At 47.3% G+C, this 16,785-nt stretch overlaps 1 protein-coding gene and 1 pseudogene across 1 annotated transcript in view; both read right to left on the bottom strand.

Annotated features, from left to right (window-relative positions):
• The window catches only part of LOC132251822 (olfactory receptor 14C36-like), a 40,903-nt gene that overhangs the window by 10,488 nt on the left and 13,630 nt on the right, over positions 1-16,785 (bottom strand). Inside the window, exon 2 of the mRNA XM_059731746.1 lies at positions 813-1,773. Within this exon, the coding sequence (XP_059587729.1) occupies positions 813-1,746 (934 nt within the window). The 5' untranslated portion in view covers positions 1,747-1,773. The remainder of the gene's footprint in view (positions 1-812; positions 1,774-16,785) is intronic.
• Positions 4,953-5,859, bottom strand: LOC132251823 (olfactory receptor 14A16-like; annotated as a pseudogene).

Below are 16,785 nucleotides of genomic sequence, written 5' to 3' on the forward strand. Positions count from 1 at the left end.
CACTTAGCTGGGACAAGGTGCATCTAGAGTTCTGGTTTCTTCTCATAGGACACAAGGTTTTTAAGACAGGGCTAGACGTAGCCTTCACTGGGTCGATAGAGCTGGGGCTGGTCCTGCTTTGAGGAGGGAGTTGGACTAGATGACCCCCGGAGGATTCTTCCAACCCCAATTTTCTATGCTGTGTATGTTTTCTATGGCAGCACAAGCATGTTGCATTAATAAGTCACAGAATAATACTATAAAGAGCAATGTGATCAGAGGCCGGGACCCAGATCCTTTTCAACAGTCATACCCCACAGCCATTTATAACCCAATCTGTATCTGTGCTTTTGAATATTCTCCTCTAGACACAACAACTTGCATTTATTTCCTTGAACTTCATCCTGTTCTTTCAAGCCAGGCTCCCCAATCTATGCAGGTTCATCTGAATTATGTTTCTATCCTCTAAAGTGTTTGCACTTCGTTCCAGTTTCACATCATCTGGCTACTTGCCTGTATATTCTGTCATCCAAATAATTGATTACACCAATCAGTAAACAAAAGCCTTCAATTCTTTATCATCTTGCAATTGATGGCATTTATTTTAGGTAGCACAGAGAGTAAAATTAATGCATGAAACATCAGTTCCCTGCTTCAGCAGTGTTAACACAAAATGACGAAAGTCAATAGTCATTGTACGTACAAAGCTACAGAATTAACCCTCCACCTTCATTTTTTGTAAATGGGTTGCACACTACAATATGGAAACAATAATTTCATGACTTAATTATAAAAGAAACATAAGTAAAGTCATGAAAGCCAGATGGACATACCGTTCTTGGAGAGGATCAGCCGGTGGAGCAGTTTCATCAGGGCAGCTTGGATCTCCTTGTTCCTCATGCTGTAGATGACCGGATTCATCAATGGAGGCACCACAGAATACAGAACAGCTGCCAGGAGATCCAGAGGGGACGAGGAGTCAGAGACGGGCTTCGTGTAGGCAATGCCGGCAGTGGAAAGAAACAGGGAGACCACAATCAGATGAGGAATGCAGGTGGAGAAGGCTTTCTGCCGGCCCTGCTCAGAGGGGATTCTCCACACTGCGGTGAAGATCTGAACATATGACACAATGATGAAAACAAAACAGCCCAAAGCTAGAAACACACCGAAGGCAACAACTGTCAGCTCTCTGCGGTATGTGTCAGAGCAGGAGAGCTTGAGCAGCTTGGGTATTTCACAGAAGAACTGGTTGATAATATTTGAGTGGCAGAAAGGGAGACTGAAGGTATTCCCAGTGTGCACTGCTGAATAAATGACACCTGTAACCCAAGCACAGACAGCCGTTCTGATGCAAGCTCTCCTGTTCATTATTATCTCATAATGCAGTGGCTTGCAGATAGCAATAGATCGGTCATATGCCATGATGGTGAGGATTGAAAAATTGACTGCACAAAAGAGCATGAAGAGAAAAACTTGGGACACACATCCAGCATAGGAAATTGTCCTGGTGTTTGAGAGAGAATTGGACATGGACTTGGGGACAATAACAGAGATGGATCCAAGGTCAAGGATGGACAAATTTGCCAAAAAGTAGTACATGGGGCTGTGGAGGTGGTGGTCCGTAGTTACAGCAGTGATAACAAGGAGGTTCCCCAACAGAGCTGCCAGGTACGCTGCCAGAAAGATGACAAAGTGCAAGATCTGCAGCTGCCGAGTGTCAGAGAAGCCCAGGAGGAGGAACTCGGTTACAGTGGTGCAGTTGGACATCTTCCTTCCCAGGGCACCGTGCAAGTCCTGGGTATAATAGAACAAGGGCAGTGGTAAGGACGAGAGTAACAAACTCACTGGCTTTGATATTCCCATCAATAAGATCCCCAGATTTCATGCTAAGATTGTAAATATTCCATTTTTTTGCCCCATGGAAAATATGATTTTAATAAAGTACTTTTCCCTGACAAGACCCTACATAAAATAAAATACTTTGATAGTCCATTTAAAAAGTGAAGAATATGTTAACCCCAGACACAACCCTGGACTTTTTTATTTATTTATTTATTTATTTTTTGCTTTAAATCTGAAACGCTATAGTTTTAAATTGATCTCACTTAGAAAATATATGTGACATAAAATATATTATATAAGAAGATGAATTCCTCAGAGCCCCCTCCTTCCCTCATACCTTACACTCAATAAGCTGTATAACATTATCTGAATTAATAGCAAAAACATTGCAAATGTCTTCATTCACCCTTGTAGCTTTGAATCTATTATACATAAAATGCAGTAAGATTTGTGTAGCCAGGTTTTCCCACTTCTATATTCTTAAATCTCCTCTGCATCTGACTAAGACAGGACACTTCACTGATGCAGAAAACTTACTGAAATTGTTTTTGCGGAAATGTTCTGATCTTGTGTCATAATCAGGCTTCCCCTGCTGAGATCCTTTGCTCTTGTCCAGTTGATTTCTCAGATCTCCTCTGCACCAACCACTAGTCTAAAAGCACAGGTAACTCATAGGTCTTTCTCTGCTCCCTCTGTCACTGAACAACTGAAGTAAATCGAGCCAGGTTTTTTTAAAAGGAGTGAAGCAAGACAGCAATTTTTCTGTTGTTTTCTTCCAAAGGCTCATGGGACTCATTCCCTGGAGTCCCGCACAGCTCAGAAGGAAAAGCCCAGATGTAAACAGTCTGAGCTGTACAGATGTTAGCAGAACAGCAGAGCTGTGCTCTGGTTTGATCTCCCTCATGATACACATCAAGCCCACAGGGGTGGTCTAGTGGAGACACTGCATGCAATGGGCATTGTGCACTGGTTACACGTGGTGCTTGCCCAATGTGTACAGCTCTAGCCCTGCACACCACACACAGCACAACCTGGCCCCAGCACCGTGCACAGCATAAGATGTGAGGGGCCAGCCTGTGACACGTGGTACCCATAGCAGGTCACTGGGGATGGGTATTGCATGTGGCATTGACAATGTGTAGAGATGTACATGGGTGTACGTGCACCCCCTGAAATTGGGGGTGCACCCCCGTGAAAAAAGCACTGCCGGCGCCTTTTGTGCAGTTGCCATTTCCCAGTGCCCCACCGATATTGCCAACAGCATCTGTGGACGATCGCCGCCAGCCACTACCAATGTGGCTGGTGATGCTTGCAGGTGGTCGCTGGCTGTCAGCACTCACCACTCCCCCCCGCCGCAGCCACCGACATTACCACGGCTGCCTGAGGGAGTTCCCCATTCACTGCCACAACCAATGCAGGTGGTTAGTTGCCGCTTCTGGGGGCACACATCTTTCATGGCATGTGGCATTTGCACTAGGCTGGGTGTGTCTATATGAGATGCTAGGTCACTGTAGCAATGAGCTGCAGCAATGCCATTCATTGCTTTTTCAATATAGTGTTGGCAGGCACTAACCAAGATGCTGCCACTGCTGTGCAGTAGCAATGAACTCCTGAGCATTACTTCATGGCTACTGTGCAGTAGGCTTTGAAATGACCCATGTGCCTTCAGGACTGCGTGGTCATGGCTGGTACTGCATGTTCATTTAGTTCTCGCTAAAGCAAGTATTACATGACTGCACAGTAAAAAGTGCCCAGTGGGGCAGACGTGTAGCTGACTGTGCACACTGGATCCTGCATGCAGGGTGGGTCAATGTGCCCAATCCAGACAAACCCCCAAACTAGTGCACAGGGCTAGCCTGGCACAGGTGCCACATGAAGCATACATCCCTGTGCAAACTCATGCCATGTACAGCCCATGCCAGGCAGGCTCCACAAGGAGCATCAAGGAATCAGAGAGTCGTTCATGGACCTTATGTCTCTTGCCTGATGGATGCCAGAGCCTGATCTGACAATATGTGTCTCTGTCCTTCAGCCTCCATACTAACTTACTGTACTGGTGGCTCCCACTTGGGACAGGGGTTGGTGGGAATCCAGGAGATAAAAGATTTATGCTGTTTGCAATTCGCTGTCTTCACGGATGTTCCCCTGGCCAGAAGCAATGATCCCATCATGGAAGAAATTAAAAAAAAAAAACCTTTCCAAGTCCCCAATTTAGGATTTCACTACTCCTAAACATTTAAAGACAGATGCTTATTCATTTTCTTCTTGAAAAAGTTGAATGAGCAGATTCCACAATTTCCACAAAACCAGTCGTATAAGTAAGATGGGGGAGGGGCAGTGGGGCACTAGCCCAGGTGGAATGGGAGTTAGGTACCTACCCTTCTTAGATAGGTTGAAAAGCTCTTTGGAGATCTGGGTATCATGAAGAACGCGTGCTCCCAGCAGCTGGGGGGGCACAGCTGCGCTGGCAGTGGTGGGAGCGCTGTGGTGGCAGCAGGAGTGCGGCAGTGGTAAGCAGGGAGCTCCTGCAGATACCGCTCATGCTGTTGGCAGTGTGGGGGAGCAGCGGGTGGCAAGCGCTGAACAGGGGTCGACAACCACCCCCAGGCACCACTGGCAGCAGCGGCAGTGGCCAGTGGCAATTGCGGAAGGCCCGCAGAGGCTGCCAGTGGTTTCAGTGATGGGGTGGTCAGCGGTGTCTGCCTGCAGGCATTGCCGACACTGTTGGCAGTGCCTTTTTGTTGGGGGTGCACCACCATGCTCAGGGGGTGCACATGTACCGCGTACACCTTCTGCGGGTTGCCCCTGAGCGTGGTAACTGCGATGGGGCCAAGATCCAAGACAGACAAATTAATCAAGAAGAAGAACAAGGGGAATGAAATTTGTAGTTAAGAGTTACAATTGTGATAATGAGGAGATTCCTCACCAGGGCTGCCAAGAATGCTGCTAGACCGATAACAAAGTGTAAAATCTGGAGCTCCCAAATATTGGAAAAGCCCAGGACCAGGAACTCAGTCACGGTGCTTTGGTTGGACATTTCCCTCTTCAGTGCATTGTGCAAGGCCTGTGAAGGCAGGACAATGACAGTGGTTAGGATCGGAGCTACAAACATAACAGGAGGGAATCTAACATCAGAAACAGCTCATGAGGAGTTTCCTCACGATAGCTTGGATCTCCTTGTTCCTCATGCTGTAGATGACCAGATTCATCAATGGAGGCACCACACAATACAGAACAGCTGCCAGGAGATCCAGAGGGGACGGGGAGTCAGAGATGGGCTCCGTGTAGGCAATGCCGGCAGTGGAAAGAAACAGGGAGACCCTGATAAGGTGAGGAATGCAGGTGGAGAAGGCTTTCTGCCGGCCCTGCTCCGAGGGGATTCTCCACACCACGGTGAAGATCTGAACATATGACACAATGATGAAAACAAAACAGCCCAAAGCTAGAAACACACCGAAGGCAAGGGCTGCCAGCTCTCTGCGGTATGTGTCAGAGCAGGAGAGCTTGAGCAGCTGGGGCACTTCACAGAAGAACTGGTTGATGATATTTGAGTGGCAGAAGGGGAGACTAAAGGTGTTCCCCGTGTGCAGTGCAGAGTACATGACACCAGCAGTCCAAGCACAGGCAGCCATCTGGATGCACGCTCTCTTGTTCATTATTATCCCATAATGCAGTGGCTTGCAGATGGCAACATATCAGTCATATGCCATAACTGTGAGAAAGGGTACATTTGCTGACAAGAAGCAGATGAGACAAAACACTTGGACAACACATCCAGAATAGGAGATGGACCTGGTGTTCAATAGGGAATTAGACATGGATTTGGGCACGGTCACTGAGACAGAGGCAAAGTTCCAGGAGAGACAAATTAACCAAGAAAAAGAACATGGGAGAATGAAGTTCATAGTTAAGAGTTACAATTGTGATAATGAGGAGATTCTCCATCAGGACTGCCAAGTATGCTGCTAGATAGATAACAAAGTGTAAGATCTGGAGCTCTCGAATTTCAGAAAAGCCCAGGCGGAGGAACTTAGTCATGGTGTTTTGGTTGGACATTTCCCTCTTCAGTGCGTAGTGCAAGGCCCATGAAGGAAGGACAAGGACAGTGGCCAGGATCGGAGTTACAAATATAACAGGAGGGAATCTCATGTCAGAAACAGCTCATGAACAAACTGCCAGTACTGTCTACCTTTAAGTGCTGTAAAATTGTCAGTGGAAAGTATTATTGCTGGGAATATGGCCTTTTAAGTATAAAGGAATTCCACACAAGTCCTTATGTGTGGGCATATATATAAAAAAACTGAACGACCCAGAAGATATTTCAGAATAAAACAATATTTATAATTATGAATATCAGTTATGTAATATCTCAGACGGTTTGCCCTTTAATTGCTTCATGCTCTCATTCTCCTCATTTCAGATCTCACTATGAAACCATTTCCCTTCATCAAGTTGGCAGACCAGAGTGTGGTATTTTGTATTTGATTTTTAATAGCAACAACAGGAAAAGAACGAACCTCAGCAAACATCAAGACCTGGCACAGTGCCCACAGCACTTGTGACTACAATAAGATGTTGGTCAATAAACTGCTAACACCCCTCTTTCCCCTTCCCTGCTATATACAGCATAAACATAGACAGCATCCTAAGTGTCACTTTGTCTGAAAATAATGTATTCTGAGTTCTCCCTGCCATGTCGTTATAAGCTGATTTACATGATCCCCATCCATATCTGGATGGTCATCTCTTTACCATGATAGGCCAAAACCATCCTTCTGTCACCTCCACTTTGTGTCATTGATCTTCGTCATTTGGGTACAAGATCCTTAAGCTCTTTTGGGCAAGGGATGCTTCTCACTATGCATTTGCTCAATCACACTATGTTGGGTCCCCTGACCCTAATTTGAGAGGCACTCAGATATGTAAAAGACATTTTCAGGGGTGTGAACTGTGGGGCTTACTGAGCTCTTCCTCCTTCAGTCATTTTTTTCTGGAAAACAACCAAATATGGATGCAATGACTGAGGTGGGATTGTAATCCTGGTGTTGCTGGGCAAGACTGGTACTCTGACGTGGGCCTTAGGATTTAAGCCTGGAAGGATATTTCTTATAAGAAAATGTCTTCTCTTAAAGACATAATGTTTTGCAATATGTGTTACAGTATTTCTTCCAAAGCATAAGTTTATGTAGAAGAACTAAAAATAAAATATATGTGTGGGAGGATTATTTGGTTTAAATCTGCAGTCTCCATGAGCTTTTGATTGAAAATCTCCAATTCCAAAGACCCTGAAAGATGTGGGTTCTTGATAGCAAGTTCAGATTTTCTAAGGGAGCTGTTTCCCTTTCTTTCTTTTTTTCATTTGACCAGTTGAATAGTTTTTTTAATATTTTGGTATTAAAATGTTGATAGATTTCCAGCTGTGACTTTCTTCGGTTCTGAAATACCACACACATCCCCCTTGTCACCAACCAAACACACTTACTTCCAATAACGATCTTACAGCAATGTTCCTTGTCAAGTTTTTCTCAGCTTGTGATCAGATTCTCCAGTGCCAGGATTGTTTGCTAATTTTCCTCCTAGTGATTTATCTAATTTCTCTTTTCCCTGCCACTACCAAATCTTCAGAAGTCAAAATATGTTAGTAGGAGCTTTCTCTTCACTCCAAGACTGAACTGGCAGAAGCAGAGCAAGTTTCTCTCTGTAGATGACAGTGAACTTCACTGGTATGGAAGAACTGATGCTGTAGGAAGGTGATTTCTCCATATTTCTCATCTTAGGGCTTCTGGAACTTGTTTGGGGACACTAGGTAAGCCAGTCTTGCAAGATCTGAGGGAATGGTTCTCCCTCAGTGTGACACAGTGGCGATGCAGAGGGGGTGCACAGGGGTGCACATGCACCCCCTGAAAGCACCGATGCACTCCCTGACCATCCGCGCTTGCCACTTAAGTGATGGGCAGTGGGGCAGGTGGGAGTGCCAATACCCCACCCCTGCAAGCACCAGCTAATCACTGCAGCCACTCCCAGGAGTGGCCGCAGCCACTCGGGGAAGTGGCTGCAGCGTTTGGCTGCAGCGATCAGCTTTCATAGGATCAGTCGCAGGGGGGAATCCCCTCCAGTCGGCAGGATCGGCAGCAGCAGAACACCCCTCCATTCAGCAGGACTGATTGCAGGGGGGGCATGTGTCCCCCTGACTAAGGCAGCACCAGTCATCTATGGAGTGACAGGAAATCCAGGGTCTCAACTGGACGATTCAGGTGCCTGTACACTAATGCCAGGAGCATGGGGAACAAGCAGGAGGAGCTAGACCTTCTACTTTCCAGTGGGCATTAGGAGCTAGCCCACCTTACCTCTGAAGCACAGAATCAGAAAGAAGCCTTCTTGGGTTCTTACATTTTAAAGCTTTGATTCTTTAGTTAGTTCACCTTTTATCTACTGTTATCTGCTTCTGGGCCAGGATACACATCATCTGGTGGCCAGATTAAGACAGACATCTTAAAAGTCAGTAAAGTTTATAGTCACATTTAGGAAAGCTATTACATAAGTTAGCTGGCTTGGTTTCATAGCTTTGGTGGTGTTGTCAATACCTTTAAGATCTGCCTACCTACTTTTTAGACATAACAATGACTCTAATATAGGTGGCTCAGTATCTTTTCTCTTAACTTGTATGCCATGTACTTCTCTCTGCTCCGGTAAATGTGTCACTATATCCATCTTGTTATTTTTCAGTTGCTTTGGTTTTCTTTAATTTCAGAACAGTGAATCCTGGGACAGGCAAAAAAGTAGAAGGGACTGAGGCATGAGTTGTTCAGTGCTCGGTTCCCTTGTGGAAAATCAAAGTCTAAACTGACAACAAGCGCAGAGAGGCAACAGGGGCTAGTGAAGGCAGGTCAGGATGGCTGGACTCATAAAACTGGCACTCATCTCTGCAAATACATCACTTCACGTGCCTGTGGTCACCCTGTTCCACTCTGGGACCTGCAGGGTGACAAGGGAGACTGGAGGGAAAATCACCATGCGTTGTGCAGTTAGACTCAGGTCAGTCATTCTGTCTGGATCAAGCCGATCAGGAATTTTGTGACTGTGCACTAAATTACTCTTACCTTGTTTCCTGGCAGGCCACAGTCTCAAACCTGGATCCTCAGCCTGCCCGGTTCAGCTGCTCATGCTAGCCTGCAACCTCTCCAGCTGACCATGCAGGCTGGGGAAGCCTGTCCAGAAACCTCTATCAGGGCCTGGCTTTTTGCTCATTCTCTACCACCAAAGTGGCCAGTCACTCCCCCACTTCACTCCACCTCCATCTAAACTCCTGACCTGGAACTGGAAGTGTCTGGACAACAGGGACGCGGATGGCTTTCCTGTCATCATACTTGTGCTTCTGCCAGCTCTCTCTGGGTGCATCTGCATGTGCAATTAGGGTGAAAACTCTGGTGCAGTTCACAGCACATTGAGCAGGGGTGGAGCAGCTCCATGCTTGCACAGGGCTGGGGGGCCAGCCCTAGACTCTGGAGGACATCATCGGGCAGCTCAGGGGCTGCCTGAGGCATGCGGGTGCTCCAGTGCAGGGCTAGCCATCTACAAGTGCATTGTGGTGGCATAAACTACTCTGGTGTAGGATAATACTTGTCCCAGACCATACTAACCTATGGTGCAGTTAATTAATTGACTGCAACCTAATATGGGCACACATGTAGATAGCAATGTTTAATGTAGATAGCAATGTTACTTAGTCAGCTCCACAGTAAAGCACACGTGTCAATGCACAGTTTGATTTCCTGGCTTGTTGACTTGGATGGCTCCTGGACTCCACTCCTTGCCTGATCCTCCTGCTTCCTGATTCAGCTTCCCCCACAGACCCATTCTCACACAGACAGCCTGGCTCATTCCTGGAATCTGCTTACTAAGCCAGACCCCAGTCAGCCCCTTGAACGCCAAGGGACCCCCAGATCTGGCAGCCTCTGTCCCAGTGTGACATTTTCAGAGAGTAGCCAGAGTCGAGTGCCCTGCAACTGATAAGACCAGAAGCAGAAACTGCAGCTCTCCCAAATTATATGGGCTTAAGTGTAGCTGGCCTTCCTCATCATCTTAATCCAACCTAAAGAGGTTCGGGATTCTTAAACAAATCATCTCTGTCCTGAAAATGTCTCTGACTAATAGCTACATGTCAGGTGTCCTCAAACCAGGCAGACTGGAGGAAAAGCCCACCTCTTTTCCAGCAGCCTCGTACTCAGAGCACTTCCTCAGTAGTCTGCCTGACACTCAGTGGGTAGGTCTTGCCTTTTTTAATACACACTAAGGAGTCACTAAGAAACCATGCTGTTTAGTTAACGTGCATTGAAATAAGCTAAGGTGCATTAAGCATCACTTAAACTGTGGATGTCTGTACATGAGTAGGGAGGCTGCTCTGACGCGCTGTACTTCCCACTGCATTGGAGCTGACTCGATTCATCAAGACTGCTGGACTGGGAAAATTCCTGTGCTCCAGCAGCCTCCCACATCTCATGTATCAATGCCCCTGCACTTCCAAATGGTGGCAGGGGCACTTTATCTAAAGCTCCTTCAACTTTACCTAAAGTTTGTTGAGTGAGCTTTAGATAAAGCACCCCTGCTGCCATTTTGAAGTGCGGGGATGATGATACACAAGATGCTCTGGGAGCTCTAATTACACAGCTCTCAGAGCCGCTCTAATTAAAGCACACTCCCATGCTCCACTCTCAGAGCACTTGTATAAATGCTCTGTGCTGTTTATTTAATGTGCATTAAAACAGGCTAATGCACATTTTCCTAGTACCTCACAATGGAAGGTGCATATATACAAGCACCAAGGCTCCTCCAGTGTGCTGGAATTCCAGCATGTCAGAGCAGACTCAATTAATGAAGTCTGCTGGACATGGTAATTGCCGCGCTCCAGCAGCCTCCAGCATCTCATGTATCAGTGTCCCTGTGCTTAAAAATGGCAGAGGGGGCACTTGAACTGAAGCTCATTGAATTAACTTTAATTCAAGCACCCTCGCTGCCATTTTTAAACATGGGGAGGCTGACACGAGATGCGGTGGTGGTCTCGGAGCCACTCTGCTTACAGCACCACTCCCCACCCCCACCCCCCAGAGCACTTGCAAAAGTGTGTGGAGATACTAGATTTAATGACATTAACTAAAGAATGTTAATGCATGTGTAGTGGTGCTCAGAAATTAGGAGACCTGATTCCAGAATCATCTCAACCAAGGGAGGTTTAAACCCACATCACCCTCTTCCTGGAAATGAACCCCATCATAAATAAAAGTTAACGTGCTTAAAGTCAATGAACAAATGCATTGATCAAATTCTGAATGAGTCAAAGAAAATGGCCAATCCCAATGTCTTTAGAAGGATGATTACTTGATATTATTCTTCTGTTGTAGGTTGTTTTAGGAAACACTGGAAGTCCTCCAATTCTAAAATGCCTTTCCATTGTACTAAAATTGACACAGCATTCATGTATTTATCCACTTGGGTTTAAGAAGAAAAAATGCACATAGTAGACCCTAGATGCATATTAACACATGACGAAACATCCAGGAGGCAGAACCAGAATTAAAATAGTCTTTTATCTGGAGACGCACCCATCCAGAAATCTACAGAAACTCTCTTCTTGCCATTTACTATTGAAAGAAAATACTGACGATGCCATCTATAATTCCTGGTCCCAAAAACCTCTAACCCAAAAAATATTCCCCTCTGCCACCATCCCTTCCATGGACTATAAGACAAATGTGGATGTTTTCCAAAGGCATACATTCAACAGAAATTAATTATCTGAAGTGCTATAACTTTTGAACAAGAAAATAGGATTACTCCATAATAGCTTTCTGAACAGTAGGCCATTGAGGAACAGCCTACTGCAACTGGCTGGAGGGAAGGCAAGCAACTCACACAAGCTTCTTAAGTGAATGTCAAGCCAGAGAGGAAGCATATTACAGTATAGGAATGACAAACCTGAGTCCTCTCCACATAGCAGAGATGGCCTCAGTTCAACAGTCCAGCAGCCTTTCTATGATCACGTGACTCATCACCTGGATGAGAGAAAAGCTGTTGACATCATATACCTCGACTTCCAGAAAGCCTTTGACCTGGTATCCCATGAGGTACTGATCAGGAAACTGGAAGCTATCGGGCTCAACTGTGGGACCACCAAGTGGGTGTGAAACTGGTTGCAGGGCAGGACACAGAGTCCAAATGAACGGATCGGTGTCATCCTGGTGAGATGTGGGCAGTCAGTACTTGGCCCAGTGCTGTTCAATATCTTCATCAACAACCTGGATGAGGGGATGAAAAGCCGATTGGCCAGGTTTGAGGATGACACCAAGATATGGGGTTGTGCAGACACACCCACAGATAGGCTGCAGATACAAGCAGACCCAGACAGGCTGGCATGTTGGGCAGAACGGAACCAGATGAGGTTCAATGTAAAGAAATGCAAAGTGTTTCATCTGGGAAGGAAGACCCCCCCAGCACACCTACAGGCTGGGCATTGCTAACCTGACCACCACTACAAATGAAAGGGATCTGAGGGTAAATATAGACCCCAGCATGAATATGAGCCAGCAATCTGATGCAGTAGCCACTAGGGCCAATAAAACTCTGGCGTGCATCAATCGATGCATCTCCAGTAAATCCAAAGAAGTGATTCTCCTGCTTTACTCCAACATTGGTGCAGCCGCAGCTGGAGTATTGCGTCCAGTTCTGGGCACCACACTTCAACAAGGATGTGCTAAAGATTGAGAGTGTCCACAGAAGGGCCACCTGCATGATCAGGGACTTGCATGGCAAGCCATATGAAGAGAGGCTGAATGATCTCGGACTCTTCAGCCTAAAGAAAAGAAGGCTGAGAGATGACCTGATTGTGGCTTACCGCTATATCAGAGGTGTACATCAGGGGCTCAGTGAACAACTCTTCACCAGGGTGCCCTGGGGGAAAACTAGAAACTCCTGGAAGATAGTTTCAGGCTGAACATTAGGAAAAACTTCTTTGCAACTAGGGGGTCCAGATGATGGAACAAGCTCCCCCCAGAGATGGTGCAATCATCTACCCCAGAGGTCTTCAAGAGAAGACTGGATGCTCACCTGGCTGGGGTCATCTAACCACAGATGTCTTTCCTGCTCATGCAGGGGGCTGGACCTGATGATCCTTTGGGGTCCCTTCCAGCCCTACTATTCTATGAAACAAGTGTCAAAAGGCCCTGCTGTCATTAAGCCAAGGTCCTATAAAAAGTAACAACTGAAGGTCTGGAGTGCAGAAGAAACTAGACAGTTGCAGAAGAGCAACATCAAGGAGCCAGGATGCAGGGACAGAAGAAACTAGTGCCCAGATGAGACTGATTCAGCTTCAACCTTCAGTTAGTCAGAGGTCTAAAAGTGGAAGTGCAGTCTGAGGGGAAGCTCTGAGTATTCCAGTTTGCCCCAAATTATTACAAAGCTAACATCCTTGGAATGGAAGGATACTCTGGGAGCATCTACACATGCAGGCACATGTGTTTGCAGCAGCTCAAATAGAAGCAGTGCAAATTTGAGCCAGGGCTTTTTGCCTCAGTACACGTGCCTAGCCATACATTTTGTTGTGGGGCAAATAGTGCAACTTGGGGCAAAATAACCCTGCCTTGCTCCTCCTGGATCTGCAACCAGGGGCAACTAGAGCTGGGGGCCAGCACCTGTGCTGTCCCCAGCAGTATAAAAAGCTGCCCTGTCCTGGCCCCATCAGTACAAAAAGCTGGCTTGTCTAGTAGCTCAGGGCTACTCACTCTCAGGAACTTTTGGGGGCTAGCCAATTGGTACCTGGGGTCACTGCCCCTTGTGCCAGCCAGACTGCTTAAGCAGCCCTGAGAGCTCCCTGTGCACTTTACCCGCTGCAGCAGTCTGGCAGTGGGGGCTGCTGCCTGTCTGTGACCTGCTGTGCACCCGCCAGACCCGGATGGAGACTGCACAGCCAGATGAGACAGCTGGCCCTCTGGGCCAGCTGCCAGTGGGCTGTGGCTGCAGAGTTGGCCTTTCTGCAGCACTACTGCCATGTGTCTGCCTTGGCCATCTGGGCAGCTATCACCCAGAAAATGTTCCCAGTGGGATGCCCTGCTTTGAACTGTCAAAGCATGTCCTCATGGCCCCAGCTGGCCAGAAGTTTAGCCCTCTCCAGCTGGGTCCACCGTGTCAGCTCTGAGCAGGAAGGGTCCTGCCACTGGCCTCCCTAGCAGGAATTACAGTCTTCCCTATCAGAAAACTGAAAAATCCCTGATACAAAAATCCCAAAGTCGCTCTGTAAAATACCCTGAAATCCATGTTACCCCACAATTAAAACGAAAGACCACTAGAGAGAGACAGAGAGACAGCGATCAGTTGGGCAATGTTTCACTGATACATCTACAGTGTTAAAGCAATTTGGAAGCCGACCAGTGTCTTTGTCATCATAATAAAGTGTATTCTAAATACCTATATGTTTTGTTGCCGCCCCCCCCCCGCCCCAACACAGGGGTTACAGCCCCCTCCAACAAAGGCCAAATGGCTTCTGCAGGGAATACCACCCCCGCTTGCTCCCCCAGCCCCCAGATTGCTGCCTGGCCTGGCCCCGTCCCCTGCTGGCTCCTGCAGACCCCCTGATGGCTATCCCAGCCCCCTGATGGCTTTTAATGGCAGAGCCCCTGCATGCAGCACAGGGCAGCGGGGGCAGCAGCGCCTGGGCTGGGGCTACTACAACTGTCACCCTGCCCCACGCTGTGTGTGTGTGTGGGGGGGGGGGGGCATTGACCCCGACAGTAGTTGCTACTGCCGGTGACTGCGGGGGGGAGGCGGGGTTTGATTTCTTTTTTAATTGCTGGGATTCTGGGGCCGGGTGGGGCAGCGACTGCTTTTTTCCACTGCAGGTATTTTTGACCCCTTGATATCCAGGAGTCTAATTTTGTCCCCGCATGTGGCTTTGAATTTGTACAGTGCCTTCTGTACCCTTGATGGAGCTCATCTGGGCCTGCCGACTTAAATGCATTCAGTTCCTCCAAGTGCCTCTGCACCATCTCGGGGTCTACACATGGCAGTCTGGTGCCTTGCTGCTGCCTCTTTACAATCTGAGTGAGAGTCTTGTCTTGTTCCTTGCTCAGGAACACTGAGGCAAAGAACTCATTGAGGAGTTCAGCCTTGTCCAATCTCATTTCCTTTTATGACCATGTATCCTATCACCATCCTATCACCATGTATCCTATCACCTGGACAAGGGGGAAGAGTATATCTGTCGTATATCTTGACTTGAAAAAAGCCTTCAATCTGGTATCTCCTGATCACCTCTTGGCAAAACTGGCTAACTGTGGCCTTGGCCTCACCACGATCCACTGGCTGGGGAATTGAGTCTCCACCCAGAGGGTGGTGGTTGACGGAAGTCAATCATCATGGTGCCTTGTGGTCAGTTGGGTCCCTTAGGGCTCTGTCCTAGGACCTATACTATTTAACATTTGAATTAATGATGTAGACATTGGTGTCAGAAGCAGACTGACCAAGTTTGCCGAGAACACCAAACTCTGGGGTAAAGCATCCTCATCGGAGGGCAGAAGAGTGGTCCAGGTTGATCTCAACAGGCTCAGGTATTGGGTGGACGGGAACCTGATGGTGTTTAACACTCAAAAATATAAGGTTCTCCACCTTCAGAGGAAAAAAACTGCAGCATCTTTATAGGCTCAGCAGTGCTATGCTGGCTAGCACTACAGATGAAAGGGACTTGGGGGTCATGATTGAACACAAGATGAATTTGAGCCTTCAATGTGATGCTGCAGTCAGTAAAGTGAGAACAACACTGGCCTGGTTGCATAGATGCTTCTCAAGTAAATCCCAGGATGTCATTCTCCCATTGTACTCGGCCTTGGTGAGACCGCAGCTGGAGTACTGCGTCTAGTTTTGGCCTCCACAATTCAAAAAGGATATGGATAAACTTGAGAGAATGCAGAGGAGAGGCACATACATGATCAGAGGTCAGGAAAACAGACCTTATGACGAGAGGCTGAGAGCTGTGGGACTCTTCTGCCTGGAAGTGCAGGCTCAGGTGTTATCTGGTGGCCACATAGAAGTTTATCAGGGGTGACCACCAGGATCTGGGGGAATGTCTGTTTACCAGAGTGCCTCAAGGGATGACAAGGTCTAAGGATCACAAACTCCTCTGTGACCATTTCAGGGTGGACCTTCTTTAATGTCTGAGCCCCCAAGGTTAGGAATAGACTGCCGTTGGAGGTGGTTCAAGTGCCTACCTTGAATGCCTTCAAGAGATTTGGATATTTATCTTGCTGCGCTCCTATGATCCCGGCTGACTGACTGCCCCTGGGGCAGGGGGTTGGACTCGATGATCTTCTGAGCAGTGCAGAGTAGATGACACTAGCAGCCCAAGTACCGGCAACTGTCTGGACGCAAGCTCTCCTGTTCATTATTATCTCACAATGCAGTGATTTGCAGACAGCAATGTATCAGTCACATACCATAACTGTGAGAAGGGATAAATTTGCTCCCAAGAAGCAGAAGAGACAAAACACTTAGGCAACACATCCAGAGTAGGAGATCGACCTGGTGTTCAATAAAGAGTTAGACATGGATTTGGGCACAGTCACTGAGATGGAGCCAAGGTCCAGGAGAGACAAATTAATCAAGAAAAAGAACATGGGGGAATGATGCTTATGGTTGAGAGTTACAGCTGTCATAATGAGGAGACAGTGGTTTGGTTGGACATTTCCCTCTTTAATGGATTGTGCAAGGCCTGCGAAGGAAAGACAAGAGTACTGGTCAGGATGCAAGTAACAAATATAACATAAACATGGGCAGCATCCCAAGAGTTACTTTGTCTGGAATGAATCTACACCGAGTTCAGCCTGCCAGGATAAGCTGATTTGTATGGTCCCCACCCCCTGCCTGTACAGTCATCTCTGCGCCACGATAGGCCAATCCCATCTTCCTGTTACCTTCACTTTG

Source organism: Alligator mississippiensis, chromosome 7 (assembly GCF_030867095.1).
Source record: "Alligator mississippiensis isolate rAllMis1 chromosome 7, rAllMis1, whole genome shotgun sequence".
NCBI lineage: Eukaryota > Metazoa > Chordata > Crocodylia > Alligatoridae > Alligator > Alligator mississippiensis.